General features: G+C 38.1%; 1 protein-coding gene across 1 annotated transcript; it reads right to left on the reverse strand.

Moving 5' to 3' along the window:
* Positions 1-1,773: 1,773 nt before the first annotated feature.
* LOC111224809 (poly [ADP-ribose] polymerase 12-like) lies at positions 1,774-17,819 on the reverse strand. The gene is given in 12 exon segments (XM_022749467.1): positions 1,774-3,007; positions 4,129-4,280; positions 4,744-4,874; positions 9,035-9,113; positions 9,226-9,322; positions 9,418-9,538; positions 12,868-13,033; positions 13,920-14,046; positions 14,142-14,192; positions 14,329-15,049; positions 15,455-15,590; positions 17,456-17,819. Coding segments are annotated over 12 exon segments (2,709 nt in total). The 5' UTR covers positions 17,737-17,819; the 3' UTR covers positions 1,774-2,360.

The following is a 17,819-nucleotide window of genomic DNA, read 5'->3' on the forward strand; positions in this document are numbered from 1 at the left end:
GCATCCTGCAGGGCACAGCTGCATTTACCATAGGACAGCGCCATCTTAATGGGCAGCAAATGCATAATGAAGCATGGGAGGCGGAGAAATGGATGCAGTGGTCGTGACAGCTAAATCCATTTTCACCCTGGGAACTGTCTCTCTGTAAGCTGCTGTTTGTCTTGTCTGCAAAGAAAACCATCGAAATGTTTTGAACCAAGGGGGAATAAAAGTACTTGAATAACCCGTGTACTTAACCATATACAGCAGACGTCCTTTGGGAAAATATCCCTAAACCCTCGAATAACAAAACAATTTTATTCTGAAATGATACAGGATTCCACAAATTAAAAACATGAAACCAGACGGAATCAGGTTTCTATTCCTTCAGTACATATCTGACACAAAATATGTCGTACACAAAATATCTCACTGCCAGAACAAAACCTATGGGAGCCTATGAGGTCTTTAAAGAAGCCTTTATGGATTTGATTGTGTCAGAGGTCCTGTATTTAAATGTAACTGGGTCATTGATTTCTTGGGGACCTGCTGTCTTCTTGTAATCTAAATTATTTTTGCAGGGGTACATATTCAAATCCACCAGCTATCTTAAACAGCTTGAACAGTTTGTGTCCACTGAAAGTGCATCTGACCAAAACTGTCTTAATTTAAATGTGTTCTTATGTTTGTCTTATGTTTTTTGTCACAAGAAGCTGTAAATGGACACATCACCCTAAAATGATATGACCAATATGTAAGCTAACAGTTGCTTATTTACCATGGACTGTATGTCCACATCCAGCTGATAGAGAACAATGTTAAAATTCATTTGAAGTCATGTTTTTGGCAACCTAAGGAATGTCAGTCCAATGTTTGCGCTCCATTAATCTCGCTTTCATCTCCACCAACTCCTGAGGGAAATATCTGGCTGGTAAACGCTTCGATACGTTCACCAGCTAGTTGCTACTGTAACTTTGTCTGACGTTTGGTATCTGGCGGTTAGCACACAGTCAGTTTTATTGAAGCTTGTTGACTGACACTAAAAACACAACTAAAGACGGTAAAGTTGTCGGCTGTAAAACCAAAACAACAAGCTGAAAGAAGCTAAAACACTTGAAGCTGAGGGTCACTGCAGAGAGTACATGTACTGTTTGATCCACCTTTAATATAAAAATGTTGACTAGTGCAGCTATTACTCTCAAATTCTCTCTGGTTAAAAACCAATTTATTTCAGTGATTCTTTTCTTTTAGGAATATTCAAATTTGCACAGATCAGACAACACCTGCATTCAGGTTTGGTGATCTTCTAATTGTGCAAAAAGCCTGTACATAGCACAAAACACATAGCACACAGCACTGCAGTTTAACATGGAGAACAGAAATTCCTAATGAACTTCTTATTATTTAACAGTATAAATCATAGTGAAGCCATTGCCAGTGGAAGAAACCAAGGTGCATAACTACAGTGAAATCCCATCTTAACATGCAAACATATTCCCATTCACACTGCAGCTCGTCAGGAAACACAACAGGAGGTAGTTGCTAGTGTATCTGTGTGTGTGTGTGTGTGTATTGAGGCGAGGAAGGGTGGTGACTTGCAGGCCTAATGTCTGATGTCACAGGAAGCACTGATAGCCATATTTCATGCCCTGCCTCATTTCACTAAAAGGCCCAACACAACCGCTGATGGTGTTTTCAATTCATTTATGAGACAGAGAGAGAGAGAGACACAGCTGCAACAGTAACCAAGACTACTGTTTACTGTGAACCTCAAGACAAAACCGTGTTCCTGTGTGAAGTTAACATGAAGATAACATTTTATTTTCGATGCACAAAATCAATCAACATCACAACAATTCAAACAAAGGCGATATTTTTAGTTGTAGTGAAATTATAAAGTGGAGACACATTGTAAATTGTATTGTATTTACATGTATTTCTTATATAAAAAAGAGTATTAATGCAAAAGAGTATTAATGCGTGGCTAAGGTGGGAAAGTTATTGTCTTCTTCTGCAATGGTTTAATGGCAGCTGTCTGAAGACTGTGCACCACCAACTGTTTATTAACTCTCATATGTGTGTAACAGTAGTGGCCGGACATTTTCTTTTGTTGATTTTCAGGAAAATTGTTTAAAAAGTGTTACATTAGGAGGAAAACATTGCAGCTCTGTCATCAATATTTCCTGTTCACTGTACTTTTATTCAACTGGACTGTTTTTATCTATGTGAATATTGCACACTGGATATTACTACCTATATTTCATCTATTCAAATTATTCAAAGCATTTTGCATTAGCTCCTTCAGATCTAAAACAACGATTCTATTTCAGCAGAGGTTATCCATTTGAAAAACACCACCTGGCCTCACTTCACCTTTACATTTAAGCAATGACGCAGGAATCATTTTTCCTTGGTGGCGGGGTTGGTGAGGAGGGTTTAGAAAAATGTGTGGGTTGGTAGTGGAGTGTGCTGTGTTGGTATGAAGATGTGCTGGGTTGAGCCGATGTGCTACGCTGGTATGAGGATGCACTGGGTTGAACTGGTGTGCTGCGTTGAACTGATGTACTAGGTTGGTATGAGGGTGCACTGGGTCGAACCGATGTGCTGGGTTTGTATGTGGGTGAACCGAGTTGGTATGAAGATGTGCTGCGTGGATAAGCTGATACAGTAGGTTGGGCAGTTACTCTACTGGGGATGGCAGCTGGTCTCTGTGCTGGTACTGGTCTCTGTGCTGTTACTGTGGTAGTACTGTACATGCTAGCTAGCGGGTGCATGGTCTTGTACTGCAGCAGGTACTCGGGGTAGATCTGGTGCTTCTCAAATACAACAAAGATAGATGGGTCTATAATGTTATCTACACAGCTGTCATAGAAGTTCACATCCCCGCCGTCTTTAGAAGGAGGTCTGCGGTAGTCAGTTGACCCTTTGGTGAAGTCTCCCACCAGCACCCGTGCGATGAACATGGATTTCACATCAGAGTCATCAGTGTAGCTGTGGGAGTATTTGGCATCCCGGGCGAAGTAACTACCTGGGTTATGATAAAGAAAAAGATTTCAAATTTTTTAGATTAATATGAGAACACTAAGGATACTAATGCAACTAATGATTACGGCTACAAATTATTTTCTTCAATAAACAATCATTTGTTTGGTGTCTAAGGAGTTTATTAGATTTAGCGTCTGTCTTGGGAGGTGCTGTGACCAATGAACCAGAACCAATCACTCTAAAACAATATTGGACAACTTAAACAAAACAAGACTAGGTCATAACCTAGTATCTGTCTGGATCACCTATGGTCAAATCCTGATTTTATAACCGTGACGTCGTCTGACAAAATCACCAAAGAAAATAAATTAAAGACAAAGTTCTGTGATTTTAGCTGTATTTACTTATGAAATTATTGCTCAGAGAGAAAGTTAGAAGGGACAGAATATGTTTCTCTTTTTGTCTCACACAGCTCACAGCCTCCATCTGGGATCCACAATATTTTAGCCTTTATTTACCTGAATCCCAGAACGTGACAGACTTTTATTAGAGGCAGGTCTTTATGTCCAACTCTCTCTGTTTGATTTGGAGAATTGGCCATAGGCCAGCAGCATTTTAGCACAAAGTCTCATTCTGAGTCGCTCCCGTTTGCCATGTCAAAGTTACTGCATTGCATGTTAATACAGACTCAACACTCCCTGTGACCATTTCAAATTAAAATCCCTCTAGAAACCCTTTATTTCTTAACAGGACTTTTATTGCAATGCTGCTGTAAGCATATTGTCTCATTTCTGGTTGCTGGTGTTTCTGTTGTTTACATGCTATTCAGATCTGCTAGTTCCTTTAGCAGTTAACATTCTCTGTTGCCCTGAGCTCCCGGTTGGCATCCATACACGGTTCATCAGGTGAATCAGGTTTATACACCGGTCTTAAAAAAGTCTCCACCCCAAAAATCTTTGGGTGAACTCTCCCTTTAAATATAGTGTGTTTGTGTGTGTGTGTGTGTGTGTGTGTGTGTGTGTGTGTGTGTGTGTGTGTGTGTGTGTGTGTGTTATTAAGATCTTAGGATTGGTTTAACATACAGTCCCGTTCATCCTCTAAGAGTAAATTTTTTTTTTAATTTAAAATAATTGTGTGTCTTTTTTATTGTCTTCTTCATCTCACCTTTGCCGTAAGCAGTTCCATGAGCTCCACAGAGTCTCCAGTCAAAGTTGGTGAGGCAGATGGCGTCTATGTATTTAGAGTCAGTGCCATGAAAAAGCTTTTTTTCTTCAGAACTGCACCCAAAATTGTTGTTCTTCATCTGATTCTTCTGCCTTTATTCAGGAACAAAGAAACCATAAAACTTCAATCAAACTAGTACATTTAGGATTGTGTACTAACATAAAGTTGTTAATGTAATTTATTGCTGTACAGCAGTCACCGTGGCCACAAGTGTCAATGACAAGGTGTTGATAAATGTCAAAACCAGTACAGAAAAGTCATAAAGTAAACTGACTTTATGACTGATATCAGATGACAGTTATTTTAGATAAACAGTAATATCCATCTAGTTTTCTGATGTTAGCTAACATTAGCCACATGAGCTAATACTCCTATGTTCAACTTTGAATTTGCAGGAGGAAGAATGTGTTACTTGTGTTACACTTTAAATACCGGACAGTGGTGGTCACCAGGCAGATACAACAATAACCAAGCTTAGATGATACAATTTAAATTCACAACAGATCAGATAAGAGTTAACGTTAAGTTTCCAGACCATGAAAATCACCGACGTACCACTGAAAGACTTCCCAAAGAGCTTTGTTCTGGATCCTCTCGATGCTGACGACGTCAAAGCCTCTCATGGTTTTAAAGAAAAGAGTTTCAATCTCCTTGAATTCATCTGAGGAGCGCTGGAGGGAGACTCGCTGGAAAACAAAGACCACAGAGAAAATATCGTATTTTTTACCAGGCTAACAATGAAAATTCTCACAAAATAAAACATTTTCAGACAAAATTACCTCCAGTAACTAATTATCGGAGGCAGCAGAAACAAGTTGCGAACACAACGTTGACATTTCATCACCTTGAGTGACAGTTGCTTATTTAGCATCCAGCAGTTACAGAGGGACATTATCATTCATGTGGAGTCACATTTCTGGTCATCTGATGAATCTAAGTCCAATATTCACTTTTAGCTCGGTTTTTGGTCTCCACCAACTCCAGCTGAATGAAATATGTGGTTCTTTCGCTGCTAAATGCTCCACTATGTTCACCATCTGGCTGGTTGCTAACTGTGTCTATCTGATGTTTGGTACTGAGCAGGTGGTGCAGTGGATTCTTAGAGGTTTTTATGCCTCCACGCCGGAGACAGCCAGGGCTGGAGACATTATGTTTTCAGGTTGTCCTTACGTCCATCTGTCCCATTCTCATGAACGTGATTTCTCAGTAACTCTATTAGGGAAATCTTGATCGTGATCTACAATCATTCACTTGGTATCAAAGATGAACTGATTAGCCATAACTCTTCACTCAGCAACTCACAAATGGTTAATATTTTACATGATTCTGGATAAATGGGGATATAACCTAAAACTAGTCTGTGTGGTGGAGGCATATAACTGGGAGGCGATAATTGTAGTTTTTTTGAAAAAAGAAAAAAACAACACTATTAGAGTGAACTAAAACAATAAAGTTATCAGCTGAACAACTAAACAATGAGCTGAAATTCAATATAAGGCTCTGTAAAGCCGAGAGGAAGCAGTGTAGGTCCAACATCACAAACAACACCTTTCACATTCTTATTTGATACATTGCTATTATAACATGAATTACTGCATCGCGGTTGTTGCCTCTGCCACTCAGTCAAGTTGCAGTTGAACTTTTGTGATTATTTATACTGGTTTATATAGTGACCTCATGTGAGATAATTATTTTGTTTTTTAAACATACATACATTTCCTGGCTGTAGATTTAGACCATGTTCATTTTGATTTTGTGTAACGAATAACAAAAACCTGTTAGGTCCATGGTTTACAAGATGGTACTAAAAATCAAAAAGCCTTTCTGCAGGTATTGTTTTCTTTAAATGATTAAAAGGGGGAAATTTAGCCTTTAAAGAGGGAGAGGGTGGGGGAGGCTTATGTGGCCAATTCTGTAATTATTAATATATTAATATTCACTTTTCGTGGTTTTCTTATCTTAACATGAACTTCATATGGTGAAAATTACACTTTAGTGTCTTTACCTCCGGAAACAAGCCAAGCATTTCCATATAAAATTCAGATGACAATATACAATAATCAGACAGAAATTATTATCACAGGAGGAGCCATTGATAATACATTTGATAAATTAGACCATAATAGTTTGAAAAAACAGGTGTTTAAAGAACTTCAGAAGAATTTGAAAAATTTTATTTCTACTAATAATTAATTAGAATCATGTGGATTATTATTTCCAAAATTGAGAGACTACTGATTATATTTTTATTTCATTTTTTAAAATTATATTTATCGGATTAAAAAAATGCAGGAAATTGTGATGTGTGATGATTCTCCCTGATCCTGTCTTATTGTGCCAACAGGAAATAAACAGAATATGGAGAATGAAGAGATCCAGTGTTTATTAAATGAGTTAGTAAGAACACAGACCATTATGTTATTGCACATGCTGAGGGAGAACAAACCAACTGGAAAACACATTTTACATTAGAGAGTGGATTATTTCATGCTCAGCAAAGAAAACAAATTAATCAGAAATGACAAATGAATGAATCACAAATTAGAGTAAAAGACAGACACTGCAGCAGGAGAAAAGTTCCATCAAAATCTTCTCAAGTGTCAAAAGGAAAATGTCTGAATTTAAAGATGATGAATTTCTACTTCTGAAAAGTTATTTCAGATTTAATTCAAACCAAATTATCTATTGGTAAATAAACCAGGTAAACACTTGGCAGCTCTTCAAATAGAAATCAAATCAGTCATAATACTGAAAGACAAGGGCACAAATGTGATAATTAGGAACAAGAAGATTATTAATAAAGAATTTATCTTATTTATTGAAAATCTGTAAAATCTGGAACTGGAAGTCTCTTTCAGATTTTAGACTCATTATATTTCATTAGAAATATTTATTTAACTTTAACTTAACTCAACTTATAAGTAAGAGAAGAAGAGACATTTACAAGCAAATAAAGGACATGCTTTAGTTTCATACAACAAAAAAGCAGAAAAGCAAAAAAGCATGATATATCAGTATAGCCTTTGATGGCCTTGAATGGCCTTTGGGTCAGAGTTAGATTTAAGTGGGTGAACAATGTTAAATATTAGGATGTGTAATAAGTGACAATAAAATAAAATTTCATTTCGAAGTAATATGAAAGAATGAATCATCCCAATAATTTGGGAACTAAATCCTCTGGTTGCTCTATTTTTGTTTGTTTCTGTTAACTAAAGATTTAAATTCAAACTACACAGGGAGAATTCATCTGTTTAAAACTGTGCGGCTCCCAAAGATTTTATTTTTGTTTTCACCACCTACAATGGTTTAAGTATATTCTATCATTACAGGCTTTATATGGGAAAAAAAACTTCATAGATTAACAAGATGATGCTGTTTTACATCTTTCAAAATCCGACAGAGGATTGAATGACCAGACTTAGAACTGTACCAAGCATTTTACTACATCATACTGTGGATATTCATATTGAATCTGCAGGAGTCCAGGAGACATCCATACCAATTCCAAAAATATACCACTTGATGGATCATTGCTTGGACAGCTCTTCAGGACTTGTCATTAAGTGGAACTACATGGAGGAACAGAGGGACAGAAACAGTTAATGGCTGGTAATAACAGGTAAAGTTTAAAGAATCTACAGAACTCTTTTTCTACACACTTTGTTAAAATCTAGTCTGAGGAGAACCAGTATTAGTTTATGATTTAGGGAATGCTGGACTTGATCCAATATAAAATAATTTATAGAATTGTTTATACCAGAGACACACAAACATGACATTGGTGTATCAGGCAAATGTTTAAAATGTGGAATTATGGATTGATTGATCCACTTTTTCTGGGACCGTTGTAATTAAAAAGCTCTGGTTTGACATTGAACATTGGTGATTGAGTTCATGATATATTAATTATATATTTATATTTAATTTCATGATAGTAAAGCATCCGAGAAGTTGGATTTTTTTGTTCTGTCCTTACATACTGTTGGATCAACAGTATGTAAGGACAGAAGGGTATTCTTGATGAACTCAATATGAAGATTCACGCTCTTTTACATTTTATGTACGTCAACCAGGTGGCACTAAACAATGAGTTAAGCTTGACTGCTGTAGGTGTTTGGTAATTTTTTTTGTTGTTGTTTTTTTATCTTGTATGTTTGATGTAGTCACCATTGTTAAGATTTATAAATAAATAAATAATAATTAATAAATAAAAATTGTACAAAAAATAAAAATGTACAAATAATAAATACATAAATAAAATTGTAAAAAAAAAAAAGAAAGAAGATATTGTATAATAATAAATAAATAAAATTGAACAAAAATTGTAAAAGTCTACCAATTATAAATAAATAAATAAATGAATAAAATTGTACCAAAAAAAAAAAACACCACTGTTCTGGCCTTCTCTGAAGTTTATCTGTTTAAAATTTGGCTATGGTCTTCTAATGTCACACATTTGTTTTGTGTTAGTACAAGACAGCACATCAACGTATTGCCAAAACAGCACGCTTCCAATATTAATTTATGCTGTTTATATTATGATAACAATATACAATGCAGACAGCTTAAGATTTAAATATCTGCTGTTCTTATTTTCTGATAATGCTGCCAAACAACACTGCACTGATTTTTTTGAAAATCGAACCCAGAAGACAAATGAACAACAGACGAGCAAATACGGACGCCATGAAGATGATGATGTTGTGGGTTTGGTTCTTCCAGCAGTTACTTGCTTTTCTAAAATATTTAGCAGTATGTACATTCACAAGCCTGGGCGTGAATATTTGTTGAAACAGCGGCGACTGAGTTAGATTTATGGTTTGTAGGTGTAGTGTATTCACAATACCTTGTATCCTGTTGCAGTGATCTGTGTCTTATCCCAGTGGTCTGGTATAGCGTAAAGATGTGGTTGAACCAGAGGCCTTCTGAAGACAAAAAGCAGACAAAGGTCAGGGTTAGTTTTTATTGTGAGTCTGTATGATGAAAGGTCTCAAAATAGGGAAAAATAACCAACGTGGTATATTTGAGTTGTTGTACCTCACTCTCGTTGCTTTGACGTCTACTGCAGACACAAACCGGGGCCGTCTTTTCACAAGCCTCTTAGTGCCATAATGCTTGTTTGTTTGTATCATGTCTGAGGTAAAAAAAAAAAAAAAAGACATCATTATAATACCACATTAATATCTTATAACTGTAAACGCGGAGATCATTTGCATAATCTTTGTTTACCATGGAAACTGAGTGAATATGACTGTGAACCAGCGGTGAACTCCACCACGTCTTTGTCATTGTCCAGAAACTTCTGCTCCAGTTTAGCGCTGTCAGTGTCTGCTGTTCTGTGTCCACCAGTCTGGAAACCAACACAAATCAGTCAGTGATCATTTCGACCAATCAGGAGCCACTTGGTTTGTTATGCAGGTATAATTGCCGACAGCAACTATAAATACATTTATGTTAATTTCTGTCAAAAATGATGACAGTTGGTTTCAGCACAATGGTCAGAGATAAAGAGAGAGAAAGACCTATTCCAGGAGTTAGATGAGATGATTGATACCGCTCTTACGTCTTTACGCTAAATATGAAGCTAGCTCCTGCAGTGGTTGGTGTAGATTAGCAAAAGGAGTGGAAGTAGGGAAGCAGCTAGCAAGAGACTGGTCCATGATAACAAAATTCCAGTCTTGTTGTAACTGTGAGGTTGCCAGGCAACCAGCAGAGTCAAACATACGCCGAGTTCATGTCACATATACTATAAATACGATACACAAATTGCGAAAAAAAATGTTCACATCGGCCTCTGACTTTTCAGAAAAACAAATGCACCGCTACTGACAGTTACGTCAAAATAAAATCCAATATTAACACTAATATATTAAATCTATTCAGCTCCTTGTATAGGAGCTGGACACTGTTTGTATCTGGTTCCACTTGGTAAAAAACTGCTGCATATACATAACAGAATAAGTGGATTTTGTTACTGTAATTCAGAGCCAGGCTAGCAGTTTCCCCGTATTTCCAGTCCTTATGTTAAGCTAAGCTAACTGGCTGCTGGTACTAGCTTCATATACAGCATAATGACATGAGAGTGGTGTCAATGTTCTCATCCAACTGCCTACAAGAAAACAAATAAGCATATTCAAATGGTGCTTAGTGTTGTATTTATTGTTTTCAAACAACCAAAATTATTTATATATATATATATATATATTATGATGAATAATTTTCTGTAGTGTGGTAATTTATATGGCTTGATATGAAATATATATTTCTGCATGATTATAACCATGGTAATTCCATTCAATTTCATTTGGCTGAAATGTGAGGAATTAAGTAAATATCCTCTCTGTTCCAGGATCAGTTCTTTAGAAACTGAATGCGTTTTAGTCGGAAAAGTGGTGGAAAAGTCTATAACCTCAAGTAACCTTCTCCTAGGAAGAGTAAACCGAGAGGACAAACTGTAACTCTCAAAGATGGAAAACAGCTTTAGTGGCAGGAGCTCCACCAAATGCATTAAAAATTTTATTCAACAGTCCATTATGACCATGACAAATTCAAATTCATGTAATCTGGTTACAATCCCTGCTGGTGCTAATCTCTGTCCTCAGAGACGCTGCCACACAGCTCAGGCAGCCTGGCTGCTTCTCCGCCTCTGTAGATTTATTGTGTTGATGCAGAACCATAAAGGATAAGATTAAAACTTTAATGACGAGCTGTATGGCAATAAGCTTAAGAATACAGGACAAGAAGAAATGTCTACATAATAAACATGAGACGGCTACAGCAGTATATAAAGAACTGGTAGGTTATGTAAATACATGTTGTCATCAGTTCAGTGCGGGTTTAGTAGATCATAAGTGGGAAGTTCAGTCCTGGTGCAATTTGTGTTTAAATTCTGTCCTTTAGACTCACAGCTGACACAGCTACACCGTGACACAATAACTGTCAGAGTCCACATGGACCACAGCCAGCGAAGCTCAGATACCTCAGTATTGCATTACAAGACTAATAACACATGATAATTTTTACTGCACCCTCACTTCTTGCTTGTCATGAGCAAAATTTTTTAGTGTGTGCTTAAACAGAATTGTCACCACAGCAGCATTAAGGGATGTAGTGTGCCTCCAAATATCCAAGATGGAGCAAAAGTGACCATTTTTAGCCCAAATCAGCTCCACTTGCTTTGCTAGGCGAGGCATGTTGTCAGTGTGCATATCTTCACTGAAACTGGGGCTGCTACAGCCATTTCTGCTGCTCCACTGTTTGCTAACACAACACTGATAGGAATTGTTTCACTGTTTCAACCAGAGATTTTTACACAATTTTTATGAGGCGGTGTTGCTGGAAGAGTAATGACTTCAAACTGTGATCAGCATTAAAATGGTCAAATATGTATGAATTAAAAACCACAAACATATCTTTTTATGGATCAAAACTTCAAATAAAACTGCAAAGTGTAAAATATGGGACCTTTAAATTGGCTGCAATACCAAGGAGATAATGGGACATCCCTATTTCACAATATTTACCATTTAGTATTACATAACTAACATGATGGTAAACAGCAAATACCTGCTAATGTTATGAAAAACAATATAAACTGACTACCAGGGGGGGTGAGCTACGACTTGTTAACACGACACTGAAACTTCATCACTTTAAAAGTTGATATGTCAAACTTACTAGCAAACTGTTGCTTACTTACACATCCAGCAGTGAGTTAGCAATATTAGCAGTCAGATGGCATTCATTTAGCATTGTGTCTCTAGTCACCTGATCAATATAAGTCCAGTATTCACGCTCTTTTAATCCGAATTTGTTTATCTGAGGGAAATATCTGACTCTTACTGTATGCTCCACTAAGTTCGCTAGCTAGTTGCTTGCTAACTGTGTCTCCTGTGTTATTGAGTTGGCAGGTAGCATACTGTGGGTTCTTTGAACTTTTTTTGCTAACAGCTGCCTCCTTCACTGATGAGAGCTACGATACTGAAGACCAAAATACTGAGCTGAAGGACACTACAATGCTCCATACATCTGAGGGGAACTGCAGAGTGGAGTGATAGTTCTCTGTGGATTCATCACTATGAGTGTCACTTTCACTTTAAAAATAGTTATTTGAACCTTTGCTCCTATTAAAAAAAAGATCGATTAGAGCAGCTTTAAAGGACCAGTGTGTAGTATGTACCCCTCCCTTCCCAAGCATGTAGGAGAATCTACGGTGGCCTTCAGGTAATGTAAAAATAAGAAAGGCCCTCTCTAGAGCCAGTGTTTGGTTTGCCCACTCTGGGCTACTGTAGAAACATGGCGGAGCAAAATGGTGAGCTCCGTGGAGGACGACGCGTTCCCTACGTAGATATGAAGAGTTTATTCTAAGCTAATGAAAACAGTGATTGTTAGTTTCAGGTGATTATCAGTGATGAAAACATAATTATTAAAATTATATTAAATTTCTGTCAATACATCCCCCTAAATCCTACACATTGGTGCTTTAACATAAACAAACAACGCAAATACAAAATTCAGACCATCCTGGAATTAAACATATGCTGAACTGCAACTTTGAAATTGGTTATATTTTGAGTGTCGATGACTTATGTACCAGAAATTTTCAGTTGGACCCTAAACTGTGGCATCCAGAGAAAATTCCTGGTGTTTTCTCACACATTAACAATAGAAGTTACTCACAGCTGAAGAGTACATGTTCCACTTTCCAAACTCGTCCTCCCAGTACCAAACCCACTCGGTGGTGTGGATGAAGGTTGGCTCGACCAAAGAGTTAATGGTAGAGAGTCGCCGAACTTTGTTCAGTCCACTGGTCATTGTGTCAAAATGCACAGCCGGGGTTGTACCACTGAAGTCAACAAAATGAGTAATTAATTCACACAATTCATGTTATGAGCAGGAGAAAAAAAAATTCAAAAAAGTGTTATTTCCTGTGAATATATAAAACTCACTTTTTTAAAAAAAAACAACAAAAAAACAAACAACAGGTACAGCATGGAAATGGAATAATTTATTTTAGCTGTATCAAATGATCATCTCTCCTGCTCTCAGTAACATCTGATTTACACTGAATGATCCCTCTCTGCTTTATGTGATACCCAACGAATCAGAATTATATGGAAATATAAAAACAAGTTGCTCATAAAAGCTTTTTATTGACTTTATTAATCATTATTTTAACTGGACACAATCAAGTTCAGTTTACCTGTCTTGAGGTGTACAACTCAGCATAGAAAACTATTATATAATGTCTTCTGGGTTTCTAAAGGGAGTTTTTTAAATTCTGAAAAAAATATCCCTAGTGATGTCACCAGGGTTCATCTGTTATCCAGTTGCATCATGGGAAACGTAGGACTCTCTGTTTTCAGAGATGGGTCTATAGTAACTAAAAATCTGAATATTTCAGGCCCTGCTGGGTCGATGTTGACCACTATTTATTTTAAGATGTCGATTGTGAGTCCCACAATTCATAAAACAGTCAGCCGATCAAAATAGAGGCACAGAACCTCCTCTCTTCTGATTGGCTCACCAACCTGTTGTTACTAGAGCTCCAGAGAGAAGTCTGAGAGAGGAGATGTAAAACTACATTGAGATGATTTTTGCTTCTTAAAACCACAAATATATCTTCTTATGGATCAACACCAGAAAAGTGTAAAATATGGGAGCTTTAGTCAAAAGTGGTAGTAGTTAGAGTAGCATCTTCCCAGAATTACAGAATTGTCAGATGACAGTACCTGTAAGTGTTTTTGGGGTCACAGTAGTCCTTCTCAATCGCCTCATTATCAGCCATGGCGGTCCACTGATTACCCTCTTTGACCTCCCATCTGTACGGCATCTTGTCATGAGCTTTAAAACACTTATCTGAGGACACATCGGTCATAAAAACAATATCATTGACACCTGAAGTGAAGAAGTGTAAAAATTACAGTTTTGCATGACGATCATTGATTACTCACCCTCATGTTTACAATGTCCCTTGATGAAATACATGCATATCTCAGTTTTATCTACGGGAAGCAACCAGAAAGGACGTTATGAAGTTTTGTTTCTTCTTTTACATCTTACACAGTTCTTTCAGACAACAGTTTTAATTTATGCACCCATTAAAGGTGTAGCAGCTGGTGTAGTTGTGTAGGTGTTTACCTCTGACAGGCCTTCGTCTTTTGTTCGTCCCATCATCGTTGTCTGTGTTTTTGTCATTGACAGCAGAGGTGAGGTCATTAATGGAACGAGTTTTTAGCAGCTGCTGGTTGCCTCGGTTGCCCCTGTTACCTCCTCTACCTCTGGCAGCCGCGGAGGTTTTATTCCGAGGTTTTCTGTTCTGACCGTCGTCGCTGTACGCATCGGTGTCGTTGGTAGCAGCTGAGATGTCGCTGGTGAAGGACTCGCTTTCACTTAGTCCGTCCTCAGTGTACAGATCTAAGTCATCCATGTCAGCAAGGATGTCGCTAGTAGAGCAGGTTCGTGGCAGATTTATAGAGTAGCCTGGGTTCCCTCTGTTGCCCCTGTTTCCCCTATTGCCCCTGTTGCCCCTGTTTCCCCTGTTTCCCCTGTTTCCCCAGTATCAGACTTTGCCTCTGTTGCCTCTGTTGCCCCTGTTTCCCCTGTTTCCCCCTTCACCCCTGTTGTCAGAGAATCTTAAAGCCTCTTTATTTGAGTAAACAAACTTCAAGGACTGAATAATGTTGTCAGGCACATTTCTTTCCATTAGGATTCTCAATGGCTGTGGAGCATCAAAATCATGAGGCCTGAAGCAGCTGCAGTCACCGCTCAGGGACCTCTCACAGATGTGCAGTCTCTTGCAACCATCTCCATCCTGACATCGGCCGAACTCTCCATGACCGTTGTTGTAATCATAACATATCTGGCAGAGGGAGAATAAGACAAAGAGAAAAGGTGGTTATAATCAAGCAAAGCAAAAACAAGAAGAAAATGTAAGAAAACAGTGAATTGCTGTTGTAATATTGACAACATTTTATTTTTCAGTGAATAACTCCTTTAGAATGATAAATACAGATGTTATCCAGCTAAACCTGAGTGTCAACAAACATCTGGTAATGATGATAAAACAGATAAGGGCTTCAAAATTTTAGTCAAGTACAGGTGTTGATATTTTACAAGCTCTAGGGGTCTCCAGTAATTATATTTAAGAGGATCTATGTGCCCATCCATACACTGAAGCGACCATTTTTTAGTTCTGATCCACTCTGTGACTGATCACACTGATTTGAATGATTTGAATGCACCTTGTGTATGTTGTCAGACTTACAGGAGGCAGGAGTGTGTTGTCGCTCTGCAGCAGCAGTGTGCACAGCTCTGTCCTGTCCAGACTCTCCAGTTCATGCTCTCTTAGCATCACTTGGTTGTGGTAAGAGTTCAGCTCATGAGAGAAGCTGCATCCTCCCCTGTCATCAAAGAACACAACACACATAGTTCAGAGTTTGTTCATTGCTCAGGAAAATAAGAGATTTCTGTTTGAAGATTTGTAAAAACAGTGCATTTAAATTAGCTTAAAGGATATGTAGCTGAATAAATATGGAGGGCTAGGCTGGGTTTGGTGAGTCTGACAACTATTATAATACCTTTTCTGATTTAAATGTCAACCCTGAAAAGCAAATGATAGACAAACATAAAGCTAACGATATAGTATCATAACCAAACAAATGTGAGTTGTAGAGGTAGCTACAAAGAGGTATTGACCGAGGTTAAGTGTGTTTGTATTCCTGACTCATGCAAAACTTGTCAACACAGACAGGCTGAAGGTCACCATCAGTGCTGATTAAACATGCTCATATTTATGGTTCAACTGAATATATATCTATAACTGAACATGAGTTAAGGACACTCACTGGCTGGGTGGTGGTGGTAATGCACCAAAAAGGTGTTTGCCAACTGCCAAAAAACACCAGAAGAGGAAGAATTGTGTTTTACGACAGTACCCAAGTATTAATGACACGCTGCATGCGGATTAAAATCATAGCACATCTTTCAGCGCCTGTAATGAAGCCTCTGGTGTAGCCCGGACCAGACTGTCATCTGTTTTTCAACTGCTGCATTATTTGTTACATGCAGGCCAAGCAAAACTTCCATTGAATCTACTGTTTACCTTTACTGCACCTGATCAGTTTTGAGTTGTCCTGCTTTGTTTAAGTGGTAAAATATTTACTCACATTGGATTTTCTTAGCTTTTAAAAGTAATCTCCTGTCTGTTGTATCCATGTAGTATACAGGATTTCATTTAGTTTGGGAAGTAACAATGTTTGGGGGCTGAGGATGGATGGTAGGAGGAGGTTGTACTGAAAAAGAACAGCGAAGAACAGCGACGAAAAGAAATTAACATGAACTAGTTCATTTTCATCTGTTTGAACTGAACTTTGAGCCACCACTTGTTAAGAGAACTTGCACAATACCATGTCACCACTGTGAGACATCACACTTGCCTTTATGGTCTGTATGACTGTGGAATGAAGCTTATATTAAATTTCAAAAACTATAGTGAATTTGGTTATTTCACACTGTATAAGTGCCTGAATACGTAGAGACAGTATACATGTGTATGCGATAAATGTTCAGCTTCAAGAAATGGTTTGAAAATTTGGAAAATATGTTTATATGTTGTCTTTTGTGTGTTAATGGGCTTTAGAGGTGCTGGAAAGGCAGTTTTTGTTACCTTTGGACAAAGTTATGCTAGCTGTTTCTCATCGTTTGAAGTCGTCGTGCTAAGCTAAACTAAGCTGAGCTAGCTTAATTAGCATCTTGGCGGTGGCTCCATCTTTAGCACAGACATGACAGCTATATCAATTTTGTCATTCAACTCTTCCCACAAAATGAGACTTTTCCTGAAATTGTGTTTGTCTAACTTTGAAGCTACATAAAACGTTCAAAAGACACAACGGCTACAGCTGTTCAATGTGGTAATTTAGCCTGTTAAACTATCTGTTAACCGTCAACGTTGCAATCAACGTAGGGGTTAAATGTCGGACTTTCTCAACGCCAAGTGAACGCACCGCGCGTGTCAAGGCCTTTAAACCAGGTAAACATTAGCAGTAGTGACAGTCGATTTAACGACAACTCAGACATTCTTCAAAAAGCAATTTTAAACACACAAATGAAGTGATGATAATCTGAATCTCAACAATCAACGTTCTTAAAAAAAAAAAAAAAATCAGACTCCTGTAGAGGAGCCACAGGCCTGTCAAACTGCCTACTCAACACCAAGGCCAGTCTGAGGCGAGCCACGACTCACCTCACTTTAAACCAACATATTTACCTCGTCCGAGTGAACCGGCAAGATCCGCTGAAGAGGAAGTTCTTACACAGGTGCAGCCCGCTGCATGTCCCCGCACAGTCCTTGACTCTGCACAGTCTCAGCCTGGTCCGGGCCACCACCTTCGGCTGGCCTTTGGGACAACACGAAGCAAATTTCTCTCGGTTATTAGTGATCTGCGATAATTTCGCGGAGTCGCCCGAGCAGAGATTAAACAACAGATCGTCGGTGTTAACTGCTCCATGGTTGGCGCAGAAAAACTTCAGTATTTCTGAGTCCATCATCTTTGAAGCTCTTCCTGGTTCTCCTTCCACCTCCAGAGAAGACAGCGGCTGATGACTGACTGACTGCTGGGCTCACAGGAGGA

Source organism: Seriola dumerili, unplaced genomic scaffold (genome assembly GCF_002260705.1).
Source record: "Seriola dumerili isolate Sdu_G_001 unplaced genomic scaffold, Sdu_1.0 BDQW01000138.1, whole genome shotgun sequence".
Taxonomy (NCBI): Eukaryota; Metazoa; Chordata; class Actinopteri; order Carangiformes; family Carangidae; genus Seriola; species Seriola dumerili.